General features: G+C 43.4%; 2 protein-coding genes across 2 annotated transcripts in view; one reads left to right on the top strand and one right to left on the bottom strand.

Moving 5' to 3' along the window:
• The window catches only part of GDI2 (GDP dissociation inhibitor 2), a 47,171-nt gene extending 43,719 nt beyond the window's left edge, over positions 1-3,452 (top strand). The window contains exons 8-11 of the mRNA XM_082619801.1: positions 283-454; positions 2,028-2,172; positions 2,357-2,411; positions 2,500-3,452. Coding sequence (XP_082475927.1) covers positions 283-454; positions 2,028-2,172; positions 2,357-2,411; positions 2,500-2,646 — 519 coding nt within the window. The 3' untranslated portion in view covers positions 2,647-3,452. The remainder of the gene's footprint in view (positions 1-282; positions 455-2,027; positions 2,173-2,356; positions 2,412-2,499) is intronic.
• Positions 3,453-3,555: 103 nt separating this feature from the next.
• TASOR2 (transcription activation suppressor family member 2) overlaps positions 3,556-25,740 on the bottom strand; it is a 70,872-nt gene continuing 48,687 nt past the window's right edge. The window contains exons 17-24 of the mRNA XM_082619800.1: positions 23,783-24,656; positions 21,768-22,197; positions 14,670-18,491; positions 11,218-11,343; positions 10,262-10,415; positions 9,203-9,308; positions 6,977-7,158; positions 3,556-6,551 (exon numbers count right to left, since the gene is read on the bottom strand). Coding sequence (XP_082475926.1) covers positions 6,433-6,551; positions 6,977-7,158; positions 9,203-9,308; positions 10,262-10,415; positions 11,218-11,343; positions 14,670-18,491; positions 21,768-22,197; positions 23,783-24,656 — 5,813 coding nt within the window. The 3' untranslated portion in view covers positions 3,556-6,432. The remainder of the gene's footprint in view (positions 6,552-6,976; positions 7,159-9,202; positions 9,309-10,261; positions 10,416-11,217; positions 11,344-14,669; positions 18,492-21,767; positions 22,198-23,782; positions 24,657-25,740) is intronic.

Here is a 25,740-nt window from a genome sequence, read left to right on the forward strand (position 1 = left end):
GGAGCACAGGCTCCGGACGCGCAGGCTCAGCGGCCATGGCTTACGGGCCCAGCCGCTCCGCGGCACGTGGGATCCCCCCGGACCAGGGCACGAACCCATGTCCCCTGCATCAGCAGGAGGACTCTCAACCACTGTGCCACCAGGGAAGCCTGGCAAAGCTAGTTTTCATAGTTATCTATAATTCACTAATTATCTACAGTTAACTTGATGAAGATAACAGGCGATGTTCAAGAACGATGGCATCATTATACCCATTAGAAAGTCTTTAATGCTTTGTTACAGATCGCTCGCTGTAAGCAGCTCATCTGTGATCCCAGCTATGTGAAAGATCGAGTCGAGAAAGTGGGCCAGGTGATCAGAGTCATCTGCATCCTCAACCACCCCATCAAGAACACCAACGATGCCAACTCCTGCCAGATCATTATTCCACAGAACCAAGTCAATCGGAAGTCAGGTCAGTTTTGAAGATAAGCAGATGTGTGTAGAAATTCCAAATTTTATCTGCTCTATTATAGTGAAGAGACTTTAGTTTACATACGGAAAATAAAATGTGATGTATCCAAACCTTTTAGCTCATAGAGATCCTAAGTCACCACTTTGAAATGGAAACGTTTGCCTAGGAGCCTCGCCTTGGACTTGTACCCCCTCTTTGGGCCTCCATTTCTTCTGTAGAACTGAGAGGCTGGACTGGATGAGCAGGCAGTCTTGCCTGGTTTGAACATTTGTGCTTGTGGAGGTTTATGCTTATTAGTTGACCTGATTTCACTGTTACTTTGAGCTGATGATAGCACTGCTTTTATGTCATGATTTGTCAAGTTAATACTTGTATTTGATTTTAGCAATGTGCTAGAAAACAACTTTGATTTCTCTGATTGAGATCAGGACTTAGCAGGACTTCCCTGGTGGCACAGTGGTTAAGAATCCACCTGCCAATGCAGGGGACAGGGGTTTGATCCCTGGTCTGGGAAGATCCCACATGTCACGGAGCAACTAAGCCCGTGTGCCACGACTACTGAGCCTGTGCTCTAGAGCCCGTGAGCCGCAACTGCTGAGCCTACGTGCCGCAACTGCTGAGCCTACGTGCTGCAACTGCTGAGCCTACGCTCCGCAACTACTGAAGCCTGCACACCTAGAGCCCGTGCTCTGCCACAAGAGAAGCCACCACAATGAGAAGCCTGTGAACTGCAACGAAGAGTAGCCCCTGCTCGCCACAAATAGAGAAAGCCCGCGTGCAGCAATGAAGACCCAACGCAGACAAAAATAAATAATAAATAAATTAAAAAAAAAAAGATCAGGACTTAGCTCTGAAATCGTAATTCCTAATCTGTTTGCTTTAACTAGTTTTCTTTCATCCACTAGCTTTTCCCATCTTCCTTTCAGTTAGAAGCCCTAAAGCTTTTAATTTTTTTTTCCATGTAAGAAACGAAATCACAGAAATTATGAGAACTAAGAGACACAGATGAAAGTAATCTTTCAAGGGTTCCCAAGTAGATCTCAGGATCAGGGAGAGTGTAAAAAGAGTAAAGGGAGCCCAGTAATTATCTTCTATATTGGAAATTACGTAGTTACTTAGTGGTGTACAGACAGGTAGAATCTATGGAATTATTATGAGCTTATGCCAACTCAAGAATAGCTTATTGTGTTTGCAATTTTATATCGCTTAAAAAATGAGAAATCAGTAGTTAAATAAATCCTATCTTAGCTCTTCAAAACCTTTCTAAATGCAGGGTTCAGAGAGGAAGACAGGTTTCCACAGTGAGCTGTGACATCTGGGTAGAGAATGTCATCTCCCCGTCCACCGTTCACTGCCACATAAATCCTTTATCGCCAGTAGGCTAAGAGTTGCTGAATATTTGTATATTTTATGTATGACCTTGTTTGTCTCCATATAGAACTTAAGCTTAGAAGATCCAGTCTGTTCCAAGTAATTTTAACTCACACCTCAGTGAAGTATGGGTGAAACTGAGTGCACACACAGGCCCAAGGTTTAAAGACCCTGGCAGTGAGGTGGCTTTGCTTGCTTGCAGATATCTATGTCTGCATGATCTCCTCTGCACACAATGTGGCCGCACAGGGCAAGTACATTGCCATCGCCAGCACAACCGTGGAGACCAAGGAGCCCGAGAAAGAAATCAGACCAGCTCTGGAACTCTTGGAACCAATTGAGCAGAAGTAAGTGATGCGTTCATTTATAGCAGCTCAAACCCAGGACTGCCTTTGGCTCCATGTTGAGCAGAACCCCATGAGAACAATGAGAGCAGCCATCATCTCTTACCAGCCTGGGTTTTGAATTTCAGGCAAAGCAGTGAGTGGGCGTGTCAACTTCCCTGCTTACTTAATTCTTTTTCCCCTCCAGATTCGTAAGCATCAGTGACCTCCTTGTACCAAAAGATTTGGGAACAGAAAGCCAGGTGAGTGGCAATCTGAAAAGGGTAATTACCAGGCTTTATTGGGAGACATCACTAAATAGTCTTAAGTCTTTGTGACTTTCATTTCCAGATCTTTATATCCCGTACATATGATGCCACAACTCACTTTGAGACAACCTGTGATGACATTAAGGACATCTATAAGAGGATGATGGGATCCGAGTTTGACTTTGAGGAAATGAAGCGCAAGAAAAATGACATCTATGGGGAAGACTAACAGCAGTACATGTTATCATCTAATTAGGACAAACTTAAAATTTGACAAATGATGCATATTGTATGAAATCAATATTGTAAGGCCTGCTTTTGTAATCAAAGCTGAGAGATTGCGGAGCACTGTACAGTACATATTCCTCCCCTTTCTAATATCATGTGTTAACTTGTTTTCATGGAGTGGCTCTTCAGAATTGGCAGGTTCCCACATTCTGTTCAATTTAACCAATACTGGCTTGTTTTTTCTAGTGAAGGATCAGTTTTAAAACATTGTGATACTGATACAGAGAACTTGATACAGTATTTGTATCTTTTAATCAGTGTAGCCTTTGCAGTTATGAGCTTCTGCTGCTCAAGAGCTGTGTCAGTACAGTTTGCGTGCCATCTGTCCTCTTGACCTGAAGGAGATACGGAATCGAATGTTCCATTGTTGGGGACAGCATCCCTCACTCCTCCCCACCCCTTTACATTTACATCAAGTGTTATAACAGTGCCCAGGCAGCATAGCCACAAGCTTGGTTTACGTGGGCCTCCAATTCTAATCAAACTCCAGACTTTGAGAGTCATTTTGGAGGAAGCCTGTGTGTGGTGTTTTAATCTAATAAATTTGATGAGAGCAGAGGGGAAAGAACCTGTCATAAAGCAGGTAAACGTAGAAGCTGCTTTTGTATCCCAGGTGTGGCTTCTTCAACGGACCAAGCTGCTGCAACGCAGTATTGATTTGACCGAGCCTCTGCTTCAATGATGTCTGTCTCACAATGGCTCCACATGATTTCTGTACTGCAAAATAAAGCCAAACTCTGGAAACCAGCTCCCTCTTGTTGGTCTTTTGTGTCCTGACAGTTCAGAGCTAGTAAGTATTGTACTGGCCTTGACGTAGCTGCTCATCTCCTTCGCTAGAGCTGAAAACGGATGCCGGGGAAGAGTGCTGAAGACCCTAGTGGATGGTGGAGCGCTGCCATCTGGCTTCACTGTGAGTAGACTTCGAATTACTTCTGGATACAATATAATTATTAGACTCTCTTAGATATCCTTAGTAGTGGTTTAGAACAAGGATTCGTTCCCATCAGAGAGTAAGTGACGTCCGGTGGAATGGGTGCTTTAATATATTTATTTATTTAATAAGTTAATTAATTTTATTTTTGGCTGTGTTGGGTCTTCCTTGCTGTTCACGGGCTTTCTCTAGCTGTGGTGAGCGGGGGCTACTCTTCGTTGTGGTGTGGGGGCTTCTTGTTGCGGAGCATGGACTCTAGGCGTGTGGGCTTCAGTAGTTGTGGCACGTGGGCTCAGTAATTATGGCACACGGGCTTAGTTGCTCTGTGGCATGTGGGATCTTCCCGGACCAGGGATGGAACCCATGTCCCCTGCATTGGCAGGTGGATTCTTAACCACTGTGCCATGAGGGAAGTCCCAGTATTTTCATTTAATTCAGATTGTAGACAGACATAGATTTTAGTGGTACCTCCTTTCCCCTTGATTGTTAAAAGCCTCACTGTATGTGCTGTCATTTACATCGAGGACATTGTATTCTCTTTTATAGTTGAGTCTGTCATTTATGTCGGAGGAATGAGGACATTGCAACTGTATTCTCTTTTAAAGTTGAGTCTGAAGGACATAGACTAAGGTAGGCGATCTGTTAAAGGACTTAGGGTAATAATAACTTCGATTATCCAAGTGATTACTTTAGCTCATTTTCTCAATCTCACACTATCCATTTTTGGCTGGAGAATTTGTTGTTGTAGGTGGGCTGTCCTGCACATTGTATGCACCTCCCTGGCGTGACAACCCTAGATCACCCTGGTTGAAAAGAACTGCTTCCTTTGCATAAGATTATCTAAAATTCCAGCAGGCCTTTCCCCTCTTTTCCTGCAGTATTTCACATTGTGAACCGTTAACGCAGGTGGAGGCACAAGCTGGGTTAGTAATATGAAGGAAGCACCAGGATGTCTTCATATTCTGCATTCGGTGTATTTATTGGAACAACTAACATTTCTGTGCCAGGCCAACGGGGCACAAAGGTGATGAGGGCAGTCTCTGCAGAAGCTCAGTCTGGAGGCACCTGCTCCTCTGTGGCCTGGCTAAGCCTTCAGTTACAGAACGGGCGGCCTCATGGGTGCTGGAAGGCTCTTCAGGGGAGGAGCACGGCTGGCAGGTGCGCTGTAAATGTTACTTTCCTTTTCCATAGTAATTTTAAATTAATTCAGTGTACCAAATACAGTTATGGTCCTATTAGATTCTTATTCCTGGGGTAAAAATCAGCTGAGTGGGTCTCTAAGCAAGAGCTAGGGTGAGAATAATTAAAACTCAGTCATTCTTCCTCCTCCTAAGAACATAACGAGGGGAAAGGAACACTTTCGGTTCTGTAGGGGGAGTATAAAAGCAGATAAATGGCTTTTGAGGGAAGTTCCTGTGCAGGTTGACATGACCCCCTGGAAGGGCCGAGCGGAGAGTTGTGAAGTGTCCTCTTGCTGGAGCCTGCTGCTCGGCACCGCACGAGGGAGGGTAAAGCACCGGGCAGGCCTGCAGGGATGAGGCTTGACAGATGGAGGCCAAAGTGAGGTAAGTGGTAGGATTCTTTTGGAAGCTACTTATTCTGCTAAATGGCCTAAAAAATTTAAACTGCTGTAGAACATTCTCTTACAAATTTAATATTTGCTATAAAATCATGGCAGAAGCAATGGAATGATTTGTAGTTGTCTTTATTGAAACCAATTAGTTACAAAAACCTTTGTTCCAAATAGATACTATGTATCTTAAATATTTTTGCTTGGTTTTGAGTTTTAAAGATTGTTGTAGAAATGATTTCTAATATAAATAAATGATTATTTCTTCCTCAGAGGGTTGATTTTTGTAGTGCGCTGTTTACAAAAACTGAGTGAAGTGAAAATGACAGTTTATAAATTTGTACCATTTAGGTAAAAAATGTTTATGTAGTGTAGCATGAGTAACAGCAGATAAAACCATTGAAGATTTTAGTTTTTACACAGGTGGTAAAACCTTTAAAACAGGCTATATAACATGCATTACATGTGCATTTCTGACCTTAACGTGCAAAAACAAAGCTACTGGTTAAAACAGACTTATTTTTGCTACAGTTGAGTACACTTGTGAAATTCTTATTTTTATCATTAATTTCAGTTAATAGCTTTGAAGCTATTCTGCTTAAAATGAAAATAATTTAAAACAGTAATACTGAACACTGTAACCCAAAACTGATAGAAAACTACAGTGCTGCTGTGAACAAAGTCAGACAGCAAAGTCAGACATTCTGGCAATGTGTAAAACATGAAGAAAAATGTTCCCCCAAGTTGTAGAACACTGAGATACACAGAACAGTCTTCTCATATTTGAAAAATCAAAGGTTTTCAAAGAAAAGGGAAAATACCAATTTGTTGTTGGCATCACCGATGTCTAGGTAAGCTGCAGTTAAATCACCTGGATAAATACAAAATTGATAATTCCGTCTTTAAAATAAAATAACCAAGAACTATTCCATAAATAGGATGCTACCTACTGGGGAAAATGTCTATGCATGTAGGCTACATTGTCTTCCGTCCTGGCAGCAGATGGACTGCAGGTGAAAACACTCATTTAGAAAGTAGGTTAGTTATTTCATTAGTGATACTTGAGAAAGTCCCATTTATGCCAAACTGGCAGCACCCCTAAATAAACAAAACTTTAAATTTACAGCATGACCTACAAAAGTTTTTGAGCAACTGGTTTCCCGCAGACACAGATGTCAGCATCTGCTGTCAGTTGCAGCTCACGTGGGAGAGAGTCACAAGTGTTCTTACCAGTAGCTACTCCTGAACGGAGCTGCTACTTTCTGTATATTTTCAATAAAGTCATTTACATCTGTAACAAGGATGCCACTGTTTTCAAAGACTTCTCTGGAGACAACAGGCTTTTCTGTAAAAAGAAAAACAACCTTTTTTGGTGAAAAAATTCATTAATATTTTTAAAAAGTAGCAAAATCCCTTTTATTGAAAAAAAAGACTCATACACATGAAGGAAAAAGCGAGCCTGTTTTGAGGAAGGAATGAGGTTGGAGCTCTGGGAGCAGCCGCCTCCATGGGCGGTGGTGGGAGGGAGGGAGCTGAAACCACTGATGGGCACTTCTTTAAAAGCTTAGATGGTTACACTTAACAGATCTGGTACAGGGTTTGTTTGTTTTTTTTTTCTGTTAACAGGACAAAACCCACAATACCTGCTGCCCCAGCCTCATGTGCGTTTATTCCTGGCCGCCAGTGACTCCGCTTGGAAGGATGTTTCTAGAGTGGACCTACTGGGTGTTAACTGGTTGATGGAAGTTAGAACTAAGGCTATGAATTTACCTGTAAGGAAGACAGCAAACCTGGCGTGGACGTGCTGAATTTGCAGGTTTAGCAGACATTTCAGGTGCTCAGCTTTTGTTGCTGATCGGGAGTCACACTGGTGATAATGAAGCAGCTCAATGATATTTGCACTCTGATACGATTTCAGTATTAAGTTCTTTTTATGTGCAATTGAATCCACTCTGAAAAATACGCAAAAATGTTAAATTTAGATAAGTCTAAGTTTGTGAAAGATTTTCTGTATCTTAATTTTCAGTTGCTTTATTCCTCGACTTTTTCTGGCCTTCACTATACTTAGTCAAACTCCTTTTCCCTTCTTTGTTCTTCTGTACGACACACTTGGCTTCCCAGATGTCACTGTCCTGTCGAGTTCCCTCAAAACATTCTGAGTGTACTTGCTCCTCGTTCCGTCAGGAGGGACAGCACATGGTCATCGAACACTGCTTCTAGCCATGTGGCTGGCAAGCCTCCCACTCATTCCCAGCGGGCCCCTTCCTGCATCCTGTCTCATACAGCAGTGCTTCCCGGCCTTTGGCTCTCCAAAACCACTCTACTTCTGTTTGGTTAGATAGTCACCAACTTCATTAAGATCATCTAACAGCTAGAATTTTCTCACCTCACTTTAAATCTTGTTTCTGCCTTTTATTCTTCCTTTTAGAGGAAAATGTTCCATCCTGCAGCCCCTCCAGTACTCACACCCTCGCTCCTGCTTGCTGGAGAAAACCCAAAGCCTGCATATTCCCACAGGTCTAGTCACACCATGAACTGTGTCATGATGAATTTCCTTCCAGGTTTTATCCTTCATACATGTAAATTTATATGCCTGGCATCATACTGTACATAGTTGATCACTGTGAACAGAAATTTTTTATATGCTTCTAATTACTGTTTTATGCTATGTGTGGCATTATTTTGCATATTTTAAAAAGTATGTATCTATTTAGTCCTGTATCTGCCTAGAGATGAAGTAGAGGATGGTTTTGTAGCTACTGATAACCACGTATGGTTTTTGTTGTGTTTCGTTTTAGTTTTGGACAAATTCTCCCCGCCTCCAAGGGCAAAAGGATACGATAAGTTTTCTGAAAAGTTCTCACTCTTTGAGACTAGCCTGATGTGAAGAGATTCCAGTGACGTGTCTGTTCACGCGAGGTCCTGTGCAGCTGAATTAACTTCCACTGACCGGTCTTAGCAGGTGTGCTCTGTCACCTCAGCTTTCGTCTGCTTCTGTACTTACGCCTGAAGCTGCACCTTCCCTCCAAAGTGCTGTGTTAACTAAGCCCTGTGAGGGCCCCTTGGAGCCCCTTCCTCCCTGGCAGTCTCAGCTCTCCGTTCCGCTCCCTCTTTTCCTCCTGTACGAGTTCCTCTCCTAAGTGCAAGCCTTTCCCCAGCTGCTATTCTCGGCCATCTTTCGAGATCCCGTGCACATCCACGATTTCAGTTGTCTTCCTCTGGAGAAAGCAGTGCGGTCCAACAGAAGGTAACTGTCAGGTCAGAGACGAACATTCCGGGTCAAAGCCCAGCTTCTTGACTTCCTCCTTGTCTGCCTGGGTCAGATCTGGCATCCTCTGTGTCTCAACTTCCACATCATTAAAGTGGGTTTGTACTGTCTACTTCCTATGTGTGAACTTATTAGGACAGTCCTGTGACAGATGACCTGTCCCATCTGTAGACTCCCACAGTCCACCTCTGCGTTCCCACACTCATTTTCTCGTCTCATTACAACCTGCAGGCCCATCTTTGATACGGAAGGGCCTCCCACGGGCCCCAAGTCTCTTCATTGAAGGGGGTCTGCCTGTTTCTAGTCTATTATTTGAGTTAACTTAAGGCTACATGCTGGTCTCAATTTTTCTGTCCTTATAACTGGAGCAACCTAATTTATGAATAAATGTCCAAAAACCCATAAGTGAATTTAGTTTTTTTACATTTTAGGATTCCTGTGTGTGTCTGACTTGGTCACTATTGGTCTGGAGAAGGCAACTCAAACTCTGGATTATGGTCACAACACAGCTTCCTGCACTGAAAGCCTTGCTATAAAAACAAAACCCGAAAAACAGTCCACAGACCTAAACACTGCCTTCAGTGATACAGATGATTTATGTTCTTGCAAACGGACCTTGTGGCAACACTTGGATGACACTGGTCCAGAGCTCAGGGAGCCTTTCTGGGTGAACCCGGGTGTCTCCACCCTCCCCCACACCCAGGCCTCACATTCCATAAAGGTCTCACCTCACATCATCTTTTAGCTTTTTAGTTTCCCTGTAGTGAAGCAACCACTTCCATCTTCCATTTCCATTTAGTTTCTCCAGGGTTTTGACAATTTCCTTCAGTTGTACTACAGAATAGAACAAGTTTGACGAGAGAAGATGTATTTTAGGATTTTTGGCTTGTCTAGTCACAGCCCAGGGATGATGATTTGTAAGAATAAGGCCCCGTGTTTGAGTGTTGACCATCACTGCCACTCCTGTAGCTGGGCAGGAAGGATGCTGTACCACACTAACCCGTGGTCCCTCAACCCAGCCCCACCTTCTCACACTAGCAGGAGAGAGGAGCACTGCAGTCATCAGCAGTTAAAAGCTCTGAGTGTGTATAAATCTGTGGATGGAATGAAGGTGGGCTCCTGCTGCAACAGAGAGAAGATAGGTCTAGGCTTCTAAATACAGAATCGACCAATATTTTCAACTCCACTTTCTATGCAACATTCATACTTGTTAAGGTACGTCGTCGTCCTCTTCAATGGAGAAGTGGTATCTGTAATATTTACTTGTAATGTGCTATCAGAGCTGGGCAGGTTTTGATTGTATATAAAGTGTCTGCCCTGTGCTCTAACATTCTTTGATGACAAATTCATTGCCCCGAGAGACTATTTATATATGAGTGTTTAAGCAGATAACTGAGAAGACTTCCAGTAGCCATTTTTTAGATTCCCATGATACCGACAGAATGGTAGGGGTGATGGCAACAGAAATGGAGGAAAGAGGGCTGATTCTAAACAAATATGTAGCTGACTTGATTTGGCAAAGGGAGGAATTGAATATAACAAACTCTCAATGTGTATGAGTAGTTTAGCCACATTACTGAGAGGTTTGGTGGTGAAGGTAATTGGTTAATACAAAAGAGGTCAAAAGCAAAGTGCTTATTAGCACAGCATATGACAGAAATTAAGCCCTCAACAGATGGTGACATATTTTGAGTTGACACTAATTTCTTTTTGATGAAATAATAATTGAATCACTGGGCAAGGAGAAATTGATTTGACTAGATAAGAAAGGAAAATGAGAGACAAACCTAATGTTAAAGTTTCTAGTGTTTTGTCATCTGACACCACAAAGCCTCCTGTCTGGAACAGCTCTTGGTAGGTGTTATTGAGGACGTCTTCAGGGCTGTCGATTCCAGCAAAGATGACACTGGGAAAGTGCTTCAGCTTCAGCAGAGAAGGAATCTGAAACAAAAAGGTCCCTGGTGAAGACAGGTTCATTGGGTCACTTTTGTCACTTCTGTTCAAGGGTGTCCAGACTCAGGAACAGCTGGAAATACCTTTAACCTTGATGACTGACTGGTAATTCTGTCAGTTAGTAAGGAATTTTAACTCCATCAGCAATGCTGCAAACTCATTAAGATGAGTTAATTACAAAGTGGTCCCTCAACTCCAAAGGTGGGAGATGGAGTGAGGGGAGAACACCCGAGGTTTGGGACCTGTAATCAGGCAGGTGGCAAGCTCACCACCACCCTAGTCTCCCGCTTCACGTGGCGTCCGTGCTGTGGGTTCAGTTCCTGCCTCCTGACGCAGGACCGTATGCCCAGGCCGAGCCTCGATGTCAGAGCGTTTTGGGACAAGCAATTCCTTTTATTTAACTGATAGGTAAATATGGTAACAAAGAGTTAAGAAAATTTTCACAAGTCCTTTTAAAGCAAGATTTATTACTGTTAGACATCAACAGATGTAGATTTATATTTCAGGTGAGAAAATTTTACCAGTCTCTCTCCATCGAAGTTCTCCCTTAGTTACTATGAAAATGTTCTTAACTCTGAGACATAATTTGCCTTATAAATACTTTGGTACATTACAACATTAGTATCAGTAGTACAGTATCTCAACCCCATTATCTTCCCACTTAGGTTCAATGGTAATTGTGCTTTAGCTTCTTCCCTAAATAAAAAGGCAGTGATGAGCCTGATAATTATAGAATAACATAAAATGCCCAGAATACATTTCTCTGTAAGAAAGTTACTTCCAAACCTACCTGATGCAAATGTGATGATATATCTTCATTTCTGATGATGACTATGAGCGTATCTTTCTCTCTGTGAAACGCTTGACAGAAATGCTGAGGTTCAATTTCTGTGTGGCCTCCTTTCCTTAGAATATGCTGAAAGATTCACAAATAGACATGATTTAAAAAAGGATACTTGCACAGAACTACTTCTACAGTTTACTAAAAATATCAAAGACCACATCCTGTTTACTAAATTATGTTCTAATAAGGCAACATAAATGGCAGTTTATCTTATCACTAGATGAGCTTTCACATATAAAATGACTCCTGGGTATCACTGACAACTGGATTTAGAAGTTTATTTCAAAGGCAAAGCACTTTGTAATGAATCTTTCATGTTCATAAAGTATCAAAGGTGGATTCTTCTGAAACATCAGACTAATACACATACATGAATCTCACCCTCTTCAAGGGAGTTACCTTGGGGAGGCAGATATTTACTTTAAAAATGCCATCTCCAGGGCTTCCCTGGTGGCGCAGTGGTTGAGAGTCCGCCTGCCGATGCAGGGGACGCGGGTTCGTGCCCCGGTCCGGGAAGATCCCACATGCCGTGGAGCGGCTGGGCCCGTGAGCCATGGCAGCTGAGCCTGAGCGTCCGGAGCCAGTGCTCCGCAACGGGAGAGGCCACAACAGTGAGAGGCCCGCGTAACGCAAAAAAAAAAAAAAAAAAAGCCATCTCCAGTCAAAATGTTTCTACGACTTTGGACAATACTCACGATGCCTATGCATTACTTTGAGGATTGTTAACAAGGACGGATTCTGGAAGCTGGCAGTGGCTTGGACCCAGGCTTTGAAGAGTGGCGGGAGCTGGGTGTTACACTGTGGCTGGTTATGGGGCGCAGCTGTGTTCCACAGAGCAGTTCTGCAATAAGCCTCATTGGGAGGATAACTTCGTGTAGTTAAAGAAATTCCTTAACCTTGTTTGTCCTCCTCTGTGATTTTGACATTGTTTCTGTCTGAAGGATTCTGGAGGTTTACCAAAAACACTGACCATCCCTTGTTATTTCCGTTCTAAAATAGGGTGTTACTTTGGTCAGTCTCCCCCCCAGATCTCAAGACAACTCAAATTCTGACTTCAAGTTTTCACTCAAAATGTATGGCAATGCTAACACAACATAGTGAATCAACTATACTCCAGTAAAAATTTAAAAATAGAATGAGAAAAAAAGTATGGTGATGTATTTTCAAAGACATTCCTACAGACAAGGTATCTTTTAACAAAGAGCTCCTTAAAATATCTAAATATAAATCCTTATAAATCCTCACCTATTTTACTAATGAACAATTTGAATTGATTTTCTGATAGGTTCAACATTTTCATCAGCTCCTGTGGAATTCTGGGCCATCCTGTCACCCAGAATCACCTTATGAGTAAACAGGGCCTGATACCCCATCACTGGTGAATGCTCCAGGACAGATGGATTCTCCACCATAGCTTTCTGAGCTTTTTAAAAACATTTTGCTCTTGATCACACTTTATTCTCAAATGTACTTTAATACCATGTCCACTTTCTCACTTGAAGTTGTTTTAAAGGTGCACACAATTTGTTATTTTCTGTTGTAAATAGTGGCCGCATGATAAAATATTACCATGAAATGATACAGTCACTACTGAAACAAGCCCGTTACCTAGAAGTGCTACAGCGATAAACATCGCTGTGACCGCTCCCATATAAAAACCAGCATCACCTGTGCTCCCTGTAAAAGACAGGAGAACCAAGGTAGTGCACTGTTGCTTTTGAGATGGAAGCAAAAAGAAATCAAGTATTTTGCTCAATGTGGCAAAACAAGGACATGGCCATGGTGCTCACTCAGTCGATCCCTGACTTATTTCAGCGCAGGTCAGGCTGTGGCGTATCTACTCAGCCAGAGAAAATCAACTTTAATTCAAGGTTAAAATAAATAATTTCCAGGTTACTTTTGGAGGCTAAGCACCTTCCAAAGACTGAAGGCCACTTAATGCTTTATTTTTTCAACTAAAATCTTACCAAAATGGCACAGAAATTGCAACAAAGACAATGGGGAGGTGGGCAGGCGGAGGGCAGACCAGATATGGCAGCCATTTGTGAAGAACGTTGGACAACAAAAGGATCCTTGATTCCACAATTCTGGAAAAAACTATTTAAAAATCATATTAAATGATACAAAACAGGAGCCATCAGCCACCTCACAGGAGAACGTACTGCTGACTCGGGCGACACGGGGAAGCCTCAGTTTGAGGCCGGTTGCCTCACTTTTCTAATCCACTCTCCGTGATGTGGTGGAGGGACCACTCTCTGTCAAGTGCAAACGTGCTGCTGCTCCTCATCTTTCAGAAACATTTCTCGGTGCCCTGCAGGGAGCTCAGGAGAGTCCAAGTGCCCCCGCGTGACGTCCACATGGCCCTTTTACCCCTGACGGTGATCGCCGTGCCCCCGGGCACCCCCCACCCTTCAGGAAGCCTCCTCAGGCCCCGTGCTTCCCCCCAGGCAGCGCTGAGCCTCGGCCCGCAGGTGCCTGATGATTGCGACATCCACACTGACCGATGCGGGGCAGGACCCGCCAGGAGGCCAGCGCGCGGTCTGGGGCCCTGTGCTCCTCCGCAGCGGCCCTGGCATCTACACACCGCGCACCCGTCATAGCGACCGTCACGCTCGTCACTCAGCCCAGATGTTGCAAACATCTGCAGGCGCTCTGTGCTCCTCAGCAGCTTGGTGCTGGCAGGGGTCTCCTGGGACACGTCATCCCGGGGCAGCCACCCCGACTTAACCCAGGACTTAGCACGAGGGCTGACACACGTGGACCTGAAACAAATCTCATCGGGCATCAGGACCCAAACTCTTACTGGTCTACCCGTCCACACCTGGTGAGAGGGCGGCGTCCTCACCTGAAGGAGAACGTCCCTGGGCCCCCGACCAGGTCTGCCACCCTCAGAATGACATCTTCGCACCTGCCCCGCCACACCTGCCACAGCTGCACAGGTATCTTTACCATGTTTCTCACGTCCCGCTAGACCATGAGGATCAGGAGAGGCAACGTTCCCCTCACCTGCGCACGCGGGGCTCCAACACGCACACCTGAGAAGGACCCTGGATTCCCCTCACTCTCCACACTAGTGGAGGAACACAGGTTAAGTTTTTTTTAAAGCTGAATTTTACCTTTGGCCTGTGTTTGTGTGTACAATTGAATATGCCTCCACTGGTACTGTTTTATGAAAAGAACTCACTGCACTAATTCTGGAAAATCATACAAATCTTCAAATAGAGTACAAACGGCAGATCCTTGTGGCCAAACCTTTAGCCTGCAGGGAAAGACTGAGCTGAGAAGCTGCAACACCATATCAATGGCTTCTTTCTGAAGCTGAGAATCCTGTATTACTTACAAAAAACTTAGACAGCCATCAAAATAATATAAACTGTAAGAAAAATCTGGCACTTTACCTTTGTTCTTACAAAGAAGGACTTGTCCTCTGTCTCCACGAGGTGGAAGAGGAAGGTCCTGGTACAAGCCTTCTTCACGACCCTCTCCAGTTTGACGTGCAGACTGGTGCACATGTCTGCGACCATGTCCTCGTAGGAGGCTGGCTGAGGGATGGAGGGACACAGCTCTCGGGGTGCGGCTTCTCCAGAAGCAGCATGTGTCCCTTTCTCCTGGAAGGTGACCTGGTGGCTGTTCATCACCTTGTTGAATTCAGCGTATTCGTTGAGAATGAGGGAAATGTCATTCCGGGACTCTTTCAATGTACTGTTATATTTCAGTTTGTTGAGATGGTATGGAACAGTCGAATTTCGTTCAGAGTTTGTGAGCTGATTTCTATCCTGGCCACACCTCTCCTTCCAGGAGGAGGAGAAATGGTCCACACAGCTGGGTGTCTGCCCTCTCGCCTGCTGACTCTGGTGTCTGGGGTCTGAGTACACGACTGTCACCATGAGGGGACTCCTGCTACGGGAGGAAGGAGGCAGCCTCGGGGACTCGGGCACTTTTGTCACAGGGAAAGCCCCCATGGCACCCTGGAGAGGGGGATCCTTAGGAAAGACGGTGGTGGAAGGGGCGGAACACGGAGCAATTCCCGTCTTCACAATTTGTTTTAGTTTCTGTGCAAAACGCAGATACTCTAGATCTAAAGTGTTCTGGGTGAGGTCGTCTGCCACCTGCCAAGTGTCCGTCCAGGAGCTGAGCAAGCCGCCCTTGGCCGTGACGCTGGGGTGCCTCCACAGGCTATGCAGGGTTCTCGTGGTGTCTCTCAGCTCTTTAGTGACAGTGAAGTTAGCGTAGGCCCTGGGGATCCCACGGAGATCTCGGATTTGGACGTAACAGGGCACACACTTATCTTCCTTCTTTAATCCCACAGGCCAGCTTCTGGGAGGAATGCCCGTCTCCAGCCCTGGAACCTGGCTCGAGTAGCCCCAGTCATCATAATCACTATTGTTTAGGTTCAGGAAAGAGTCAAAACCATCTCTGGAAGTACGTTGTTTTTTCTCGGTGTGACTACATCGCAAAGTACAGGACTCTTCTGTATCTAATCTGGGGTTCCCACACTCACCAGAAGTGTCTTGATCCGAGTCTCCAGAAAGTGGTTCATAATGGATGACAGAGTTCACACTGATATCCATGCCTCCACCTCGGGTCACAGAGCCCCACTCAGCCCTCGGCCCCTCATCAGCACTCTTATCTTCCACCTGCTCTTCAAAGACCCCACAAACAAGAGGGGCACAAGATTTGGGAACAAAGGAAGCAGAAGGCTCTGTATCGATAGTTTCACCGGTTGCTGCTGTATTCTGGTTAGAATCAGCATGTAAATACACGGGGAAAAGCCCACCATTCATCAGATCTCTTGCTGCACACGGTGACCCATCTTGCAGCATGTGGGCCGGTTTGTGTCTGCCTTCTGAAGAGGTGATGTGCAGCTGAGAGCCGACACCTCCTAGATCTATAGCTGTTTCACATAACTCAGCTCCAGTTTCATTATTCTTGAGCAGACTGGCCATTCCGACGACCGACATTTCCTGTGTTTGAAACTCCATCCCTGCATTGCTGGGTCCTGCTCTGTGGGTTAGGGTGGCCCCTCCCGAGGAGAGGGTGGGCTCGGGGAGCTCCAGGTTCCCGCGGGCCTGCACAGCCTCAGCTCCGGCAACTGGGCCAAAGCGCAAGGACTTAACCAGGATGTAACAGAGTTCGTTTATTTTCAAATCACTGCTCGAGACATTTTCCTTAAGGCTCTTAGGGCTGGTCTGCTGTTTTAATGACACATTCACACCATTTGGTGTGGTTGTAGAAACAAACGTGTCAGCAAAAGACTTATTTTCAAGGATCTTCTGAGGGCTAAACGGAGGCTCACTGGTCTCCACGACAAGATGACTTAGGTGGGGATTTCTGTTCTCTACACTCATTGGTTGCAGTGGATTTCTTGATGTTACCAGGTTTTCTAGAGAATCTCTGCATGTGGCAGCTGAGGCAGGCTGATTTAACTCTGCATCATGGTGTGGCACCTTTTCTGAGAAAGAGTAACCCTCACCACACTCACCTGGGACAATTTCCTCAGTGACTTCACCAGGAAGGGTTAAAAATCTATCTTTTCTTCCTGGGTGATTTTTTAGTATTAGAGGCATTTCAGCAGAAAGCTGCATTTGCTGTATCTGAGTTAAGGTATCTTGTCCCACTGGATGGGTGGGACCAACAAAAGAATTTTCTTTTTCTGTTATGGCCAAATCTACTGACTCAACCTGGGAGGATCTGTCACTTTTCTCACAGTGTTCACCACAGAGTTTAAAACTACTTGGGGATTCAGCCCGAGCTGGTTGTGCTTCTTCACCTGGTACCTGGCAGTCAGGGCTAGAAGCTGGTGACACTTCTTCAATTAAAGAACCGAAGGGGAAGTCTGAAGCAACATGAACTTCCTCCGCAACCTCAAGGGCACAGGTTTCTTTAGAAAGTATGAAAGCCACTGTCTGTAAGTTATCACCCTTTCTCTCACTTTCTAGTGGTTTCATTGACGTGTGATCAGCAGAGTTCACGTCAGGCACCTCTTCAGGCTCAATTATTTCTTCCGCTGTCTCCTGAAGCTCTAAGCAGGGTAACGGGGCCTCTTGCTGCTGCTCCATTTCACCAGTGGGTGCTTCTTCCCTGGGACTCGTGGGTGGTGATATGGTGAGAGTGAGGTCAAGGTCAGAATATTCCTCTGATAACTCGAGGCTGACTTCCTCTCTATTCACAGATAGGTTGGTTTGTTTGGTAAATGCAGAATTAAATGATTCAAAACTCTTATTTTCACTGGTTAGACCACTCTTGTCATTCTTTAGTTCTGAAGAGCCATCCGAAGCATTCCTCATTGATGGGATGCAGTCAAGTGAATCCTTTTCTTCCAAGGGGGCAGAGGCTGACGATGAGACTACTTCTTCAAGCTGGGACGGCTCTACAATCTCTTCCGAAGAGATGCTAAAGAGACTCTGAGTGGACAGGAAACATTCTTGAGAGAGCTTCCTGTCTTCTCTGGGTAACAAATAACTAGAACTTTTAACCAGTGATAATGCCTCTGTTACCAGGGAATTATCAGATGGCGATGGTGAGCCTGCAACAGCCTGTCCTTTCTGTAATGAACACATTTCTTTAGCAAGTGTCTCTCTACTCACTGAGGAGGCACAAAGGTACTTAGCGCCTTGTTGTCCTGACATTGCCAGAGAGGGAATGTCCCTAAGACCCTGTGTCTGTGCCTTTTCAAATGCAGACCCAGGATGTTTAAGGCTTGTAGCAGGTGATACTTGTTTAATCAACTCCACATTAAAGGTTGTAGGTTTATCAGCTCTATTTACAACTTCTGTCTCTATTGGTGCATAGGCATTGTTTTCAAAAGTGAATGTAACCGGTTCCAGATTAATCACTACATACCCCATATCATCCTTCCCTTCCAACGATGACTGACATTCCTTGTTTATGGGGCTGCTATGCTGGATAAGGCCCTGCAAAGCACCTGTTTTTGTTTGCATTTTTGCATGAAAAACATCAACTTTGCTTTCAAGGGTGCTGTACACAGACTTCTGACAAATCACTGACGGACTGCTGATCCCATCGTAAGTCTTGGCGAATGTGGACTGTGTGACAGTATCATTATAAGAAGTCACCTGTGTGCCATCAAGTGGCTCAATGGTTTTATCTTCAGCAGGAATAGAAGATCCATTAGTTTGGGTGCTTCCAATGCTAGAAAGCACCAGATTAGAGGTCTCTAGTTTATCTGATGACTCTTGTTCGGCTTTCCCCCCAATTATCTGAAAAGCAATAAAAGCAAAAGAAATAAATTAATTAAAAAAATCAAGAGCCAAATAGACCTTTTTTTCAAGCATTTACATATGTGAAGAACAGAATAGACAAAGATCAATTTTAGTTTGCTCTGTTCTTTTGAATCTTCACAGGGTAGAGATCAAGCAAATCCCTCTCTTCTTAGATAGGCTTAAAATACCCCCCAAATAGGAATTTGTTTTATCTAAATACACACACACGAGAACTCCGAAACTTTCTTAGTTGCACAGCCTTTTTTTTTTTTTTTTTTTTTTAATGGACTTTTGGGAAGAAAAGTGGCTAGACCCACACTGGCAATTTAAAGACTTGAAAATGCAGCCTGTTTGCTAAATAGCATCACTTAATTCAGAAATGCAGCAGTAGAGGAAAAAGTACTCAATTTAAATTAGTTTTTAGTAAGATTAAAAGATAATCTTTAAAGCAAAGAATAACTTATTTTAAACACCAGCTTTCAATTAGACTATAAATACACTGTCATCTGAAATGTTCCCATGAGGAAACACTAATTATTATCTCTTGTACTCAGAATACACTGGTAAGCAGCTTTCCCAAGGTATCAATCTCTATTCTGTTACATAAAGGTCCCTTACCCCTTAGCTATCTTCTTAGCTTATAACTAGACATAATCTCTCTCATTATAATACCTCCCTATTCAACAAAGCAGTAGAAAACACAGTGCAGCTTGCATTAATAAACTAAACTAAAAGGACTGATTTAATAAACAGTACCAGAAAGGATTTAGCATAAACAGTAACAGAAATACCTCCGGACAATTTTGATAACCTCATAAACAGGCTGTTTCTTTTATTTTTTTTTAAAGGCTGAAGAATGGTCTTGTTCAGAATATGGTAAAGTGGATTGATCATACAGTTGACCTACACCTGTAGTTCTGGAACACTACGGTCACAGATTTCCTGCCATATTTTGAAGCAATCGTGTTGTAAGTCAGGACCTGTGTTTCAAATCTCTTGTTAAAAACATTTCTGCCTTAGTCAAAGAAAGGCACTGACTTGAGTAATTGGCAGGGAGGAGCTGAGACTTGGTTTTAAGAGGACACGACTGGCCAGATACAAAGCATAGAAAAAGCTTGATGGTACACTCATTCTGAGAACAGTTCTATGACCCTCCCAATCATACTGTGGCTGATAATGTTGGGCCACAGTCGTGAATCTCACCATGCCTGTGCTCTTAGTGAAATGAAAACTTTGATAATCCTAGTTTGCCCTAGAATAGGGAGTGGTACAGGACGTATGTGCACCTTTAAAGTATAGGTACAGTATTCAAGATGATGATGGAAACATATTTCTAAGTATATGCTATAGAAAGTGTTAGGAATCATTAATTTTAATATTCTACCTTCTACTTAATACTCTTTCATGTTTGCAAAAAAAATCATTCCTAATTGGACATTACTAAAGTAACAGTTAATATATATTACCACAACCAAAAATACTTTATAAGAAACTAGTGTGTGTATAAATATATATGTAATAATTGAATATATATGTAATAATTAAAATCTGCCTGACTAAACTATAAATACTTTCTTATTCTAAGGTAGTGATTTTATGTATCTCTTTGAGAATAAGATGAAATTTATGAACCCCACCCTCAGAAAAAATACACATACACACATTTTATGTATACACATATAAACACACATATGTGCATATATATATACATAAATACATCCACAGAATTCGACATTGAGAAACATCTAGAGTGTCCAGATCTGAGTCTCGGCCAGACAATTTACTGTGTGCCTCCAGGCCATTGTGTACTTCTCCATCCTCAGTCTTCTCACCTATAAGATGGGTGGCGCAGTCCTTACCTCACCCAGCTGTGTGAGAATTAACTGAGTTAATGCGAGTGAAGGGCGCAGACCAGTCTCTGGCCCACAGCGTTCCACCAGTCTTCATTCTGATGAAGATGAGCATCTGCAGACACTCACAGACCCTCTGAGGCTCACCCCTGGACCTGCAAATCCCCATGGAAGCCCAGGTACAGAAACTCAATGTTAACACAGGCACTGAAGGTGCCCAAACCCATGTAAAATTATTCTGGAATAAATCTGCTTTGAAAGCTTAAAAAGGCAAGTATTTTGTCAATCCATTTACTTAGAATCTTGATACAACTTTTTAATTTGCTCCAATTAAAATTCGATTATTGGGCTTCCCTGGTGGCACAGTGGTTGAGAGTCCGCCTGCCGATGCAGGGGATACGGGTTCGTGCCCCAGTCCGGGAAGATCCCACATGCCGCGGAGCAGCTGGGCCCGTGAGCCGTGGCCGCTGAGCCTGCACGTCTGGAGCCTGTGCTCCACAACGGGAGAGGCCACAACAGTGAGAGGCCCGCGTACCGCAAAAAAAAAAAAAAATTATCTGTCCTGACTATCAGTTGAGAACAGTGAAATGAAACAAAGTGTATTTTCCATATTTACAAACAGTTATCTGCAGACCTATGAGAGGTCTGGCATTTTATTTACTGTCTCAGGATTTGTTTTTAAAAATAATTTTACTATATTCAATTTTAGTTTACTTTAAGGTTTATCAAAGATTTTTTATATTTATTATTACTGCATTTGATCCATAAACACCATTCTAGGTAAACAGAATAAGTATTATTCACCTCTTTTAAAAGATAATAAGCTCAGAGAACAAGTAATTTGCCCCAAATCATACAACTAAAAAGTTACATGGGGCTTCCCTGGTGGCGCAGTGGTTGAGAATCTGCCTGCCAATGCAGGGGACACAGGTTCGAGCCCTGGTCTGGGAGGATCCCACATGCCACGGAGCAACTGGGCCCGTGAGCCACAACAACTGAGCCTGTACATCTGGAGCCTGTGCTCCGCAACAAGAGAGGCCGTGATAGTGAGAGGCCCGCGCACCGCGATGACGAGTGGCCCCTACTTGCCGCAACTGGAGAAAGCCCTCACACAGAAACAAAGACCCAACATAGCCAAAAATAATTAAAAAAAAAAAAAGTTACATAATTATGGTTGGCTCCCAGATCATCTGAGGCCTACGATTTTTTTCCTACTTTTGTTTCTTCAATCAGGATGGTAGATAAGCTCCACCTGCAGACAATCCAGACTTTGTAAACTAAGTTTCTGGCATTCTAATCCTTCACATAGCTAGAGAATCCACCTTCCTAAAAGCAACCAATGCCTTGTTATGAATGTGATTTTATGTACAAAAAAATTTCTTCAAAAATAATACCAGCATTTACAGTATTCAGCTTTACCCACCTCATTATTACAAGAATAGATGAAATTCTGGCTTTCTGGGGTCTCTGGATGACCTGCTGTAGCAAACATTTCTTTCTGTTTATTCTGCACCCAAAGCTCCAAGCCTCTCACAGGCGGTGGTTTCATGAAAGGAAGCAGGGGGTCAGTGTCTGGGAAGGACAATTCGGCAGCAGGACCTCTGGGAGCCTCATTAGTCTCCAACAGAGGGTCTACGGAGCACCTTTCCACACCGGAGGACTCCTCAATTTCACTGAATTCAAACGATTCTAACGTGCTAGTTATGGACACGTATTTTGCTGGGTTGCTGTGTTCTACTACTTTTCGGGATGATCGTATGACTTTGTTTTGATTGCTGTAAAACAGAGCTACCCAAATATGAAGTAAAAGCTTCACTTCTTCCATGTTATGTGGTAAATCAGTATTCCAAGGCCTGAGATTTTAAAGAAAGAAGAAACCAAAATCATTGAAAATGACTATTTTAGTTGATTATCTTATCGTAAGTAAGTGCCTTAATTATTAACCTTAGTTTTTGTGTTCATTTTTATTTTAAAAATTACATGAACATGAAACAATGAGTAAACTAAAAATGAAGTTGATTTAACAAATAATTACAGTGAATCTAATTCAATCTTTTTACAGAGACAGAGAAGGGAACTGAAAATCAGAGCTTTAAGTGGTTTCTTTCAAATCACAAAATCTGTGAGTGGTAGGACCATGATCAGAATATAGGCCTTCACACTCCTAGCCTAGGATTTTTCTCTTATTCAGCGCAAGGTCTCCTGGGACACGATAGACACATTATGTGAATAATGGTTTCAGCAACTTCCCAAATCCTCATCTCCTTGCTTCTGTTAAGTCTGGCCAACTCATTTCTTTTCTGTTTTTATGTGTCTCTTCTAATAGTTGGGAAGTTTGAAGATTAAAGGAGTTGGGCAATTCAGCAGAACTATACTATTTTCAGAGTACAGCTCTGGAGACTCCTGAAACCGGAAGGGGAGACACAAAACATTTCTGGCCATCTGCCAGGCCAAAGGACAGCAGAGCTGAGTGGAACAAGTCAGAGGGGCTACAGAACTAGGCTTCAGTGAAACAGGGTTAAGGCTAAGGAAGTGACCCTCTTGAGCAGGTGGGGATGAAAGCGTGAGCTCGTGCCTGGAGCAAGGAAAGAAGTCTCATGGGATTCAGTCCCTCACATGTGCAGTATCCCCCTACCAGGAGCTCAGTGTTGTTTCACAGGCTAACACTTCCTGCTAATAGCGATAGTTACCATTTATTAGTATGTGCCCGTCACCATGCAAACCCTAATGTACATAATTCCCTCATAACTCTCTAACTTTAGTGGCTATTACTAAACCCATGCTTAAAAGTGTTGCTCGCATACTGTCACCCTTCCTTGGCATCACCTGGACACAGGTTAGAAATGTAGACTCTCAGGCCCCATCCCAAATGTACTGAGTCAGAACTTGCAGTTCAGTGAGAGCCCAGATGAGTCTCAGTGAAGAGTGAGCAGCGCTGTCCCGAGGCACACACGCTGGCAGGCAGGAGAGCCCAGGCTCAACACCAAGGTCAGTCTACCCTCCAAAGCCCGTGCTTTCAGCTCTGTTATTTTGCGTTGACCCCTTAAGGAAGATTTATAGAACGACCCCGTGAAAACTGCTCACTCATAGCAATCTGACCAACTTGACAAGCTAGAAGTAATTCTTTAAATGTTTCTTCTGGAATTCAGTCTGTAAAGCATTATTTCTTTACCTCACTATTTTACACTAACATCTCATTTACATATTATAATTCAAAGACCAGAAAGACTCATGAAGGAGCATCTCAAGATGGAAAGCCGTGCAGAAGACTAAGGTTTTCTTAATTGTTGGCCATTAACTGCTTGGTATTATTCCCAAGTTACTGGATTTTACACACTTCCTTCTCTCTCCCCAGAGTTTAGCACAAGTATCCCTTCTCGCTACATTTATCTCAACAGAAAAGTTCATCCATTTTCATCCAGTGTCACTCCTACTCACCCGTGTAGTGCTCTGATTATAGTCTTCTCCAGGGGGTTGTTGGTATACTTGCTGTCTAAGCTGAACACGTAATCTGCTTCACATTTGAAAGTGACCTTAAAGGAGCCGTCACAGCTGAATACGGTATGAGAGCGGCTGAAGTCCTGCAGGCTGGAGGGCAGCACCCTGCTCCTGCGCCTGAGCGCTGGGGCCTCAGAAAGCTTCTGCAGTGGGGAGGTGACCTGCTGATGCCGAAATGGCATCACTTTCCCCACTGGGGTTCCCGCTTCAGGGCCTTTTGTGCCATTCTTGGCAAACGCAGGGCCTGGGGCCCCTCTATGCTGTAGATGCTTCTTTGAATGTTCTGCAAGGAGCAGGGCATAGGAATGCTCCACAGCAACAAAAGAGCTCTGGCTTGCGTCGGAACTTTCTACGGTTTCCTCAGGCAGTGCCGACTGGGCTTCCACAGGGGCCTGAATGCCAGGAACCAAGCTCTCTTCCTCCTGGCTGACCGTGGGGTCTGATGTCAGATTACTCTTATCAGAGGAGGGCTTGGATAACGGTCCACCTTTTTGACTTTTAACTCCTCTATGATATTCATGGTCCGATGTACTGCACAAAGAATGTTCTTTAGAAAGCAAAACCTCGTTTTGTGGCAATTCAGAGGAGCAGGGAAAGTTTCTGGGCTCAGAGGATGGTGTGGTAGAGGTAGCAGCGCTTAATGCAAGATCAGCCAACATATTTAAGGCCTGGGAGTCACAGTCGACAATGGAGTTTTCAGGTGGGTCTTTTGGAGCCACCGTGATATTTTCTGGTTGAGCTGTACTTATGCTAGTAACGTCTTCTTGACCATCTGAAATTTCTGATTGAAGCTGTGAAGACGTTTCTCCTTTGACTTCAGCATAAAAGAAAAAAAGACACATAACACTTGATTTCCATAGAATTAATTCTTTGTCATATTACTATGGTTCAGTGAAAATCAACAGTTAAGTCAACATATTCAAGAAAAACCTCTTGATATGTTGCATAAATTGTATGTTAAATTTTTATTACCAGAGTGAGGTCTTGTCCAACTTCCTGATGTATTATAATGTATTTACCAGAGGAACAAGTCTTAAGGAATGTGCATATTAATTTAAAAAGAAATCACCCTTCAAAACTGCATGTACTGATCTACACACAAGGCATACTGCTCAGCTAAAGAAATATACAAAGAGAAAAAACAAAAACAAGAAAACAAGACTCCTGCCCTCAGAGAGCTTACAATCTAGTGAGAATCTAAGAATTTCTAAGTTTAAAGTGTATATTATAGAATGTTAATGTACTTTCTTAGAAATCATTTCCCTTGGCAAGTTATTAGAGATATCACCTAAGTTCAAAATAGAGATGATTTTTAACCATATTGATGTTTAATTATAATACGTTATGATATGAATAAAAAATGAGAAAAGTAAGAATATTCAGAATCGCCAATTAATTTCAAGTTTTAAAACCTCAGTTTCTGCATTAAAAACATTTCCTCTCTATTCTATCTGCAAAAAAGCAAACCTCCTCATCTACTGATAATTCTCCTTACAGCAGGTACTCAAATCTACGCACTGGTATTCGGTCAGAAAACTAAGATACTCAGGTGGTTTACTTGCCTTCTCAGGACTTTGATTCAGCCTTTTAAAATGTGGTTATCATGAAGGACAAAGTTCTCAACAATATTGGGCAGTGAGTCCCTGTAGCAGGTGGCTGGATGGACAGAAAAGCCAACTGTGCTCCTCTTTACAATTAGTAGTAGCAGGTCTGAAATAAATTACTGACCTGTCTGCAAAGCCGAATGACAGTACATTTACAGAGAAAACTCTGGCCTATGAGGCCATCAACCAGAATGACAAGAGTGTGTGTATGGTGAGGAGGGTAAAATTAATCAACCACTACCCAGTTTTTATTTAAAATATCAAAGCCCAATGGGGTGAGGTACGAGAAAGTGG

The sequence above is a fragment of the Mesoplodon mirus genome (genome assembly GCF_964341445.2).
Source record: "Mesoplodon mirus genome assembly, chromosome: 4".
Taxonomy (NCBI): domain Eukaryota; kingdom Metazoa; phylum Chordata; class Mammalia; order Artiodactyla; family Ziphiidae; genus Mesoplodon; species Mesoplodon mirus.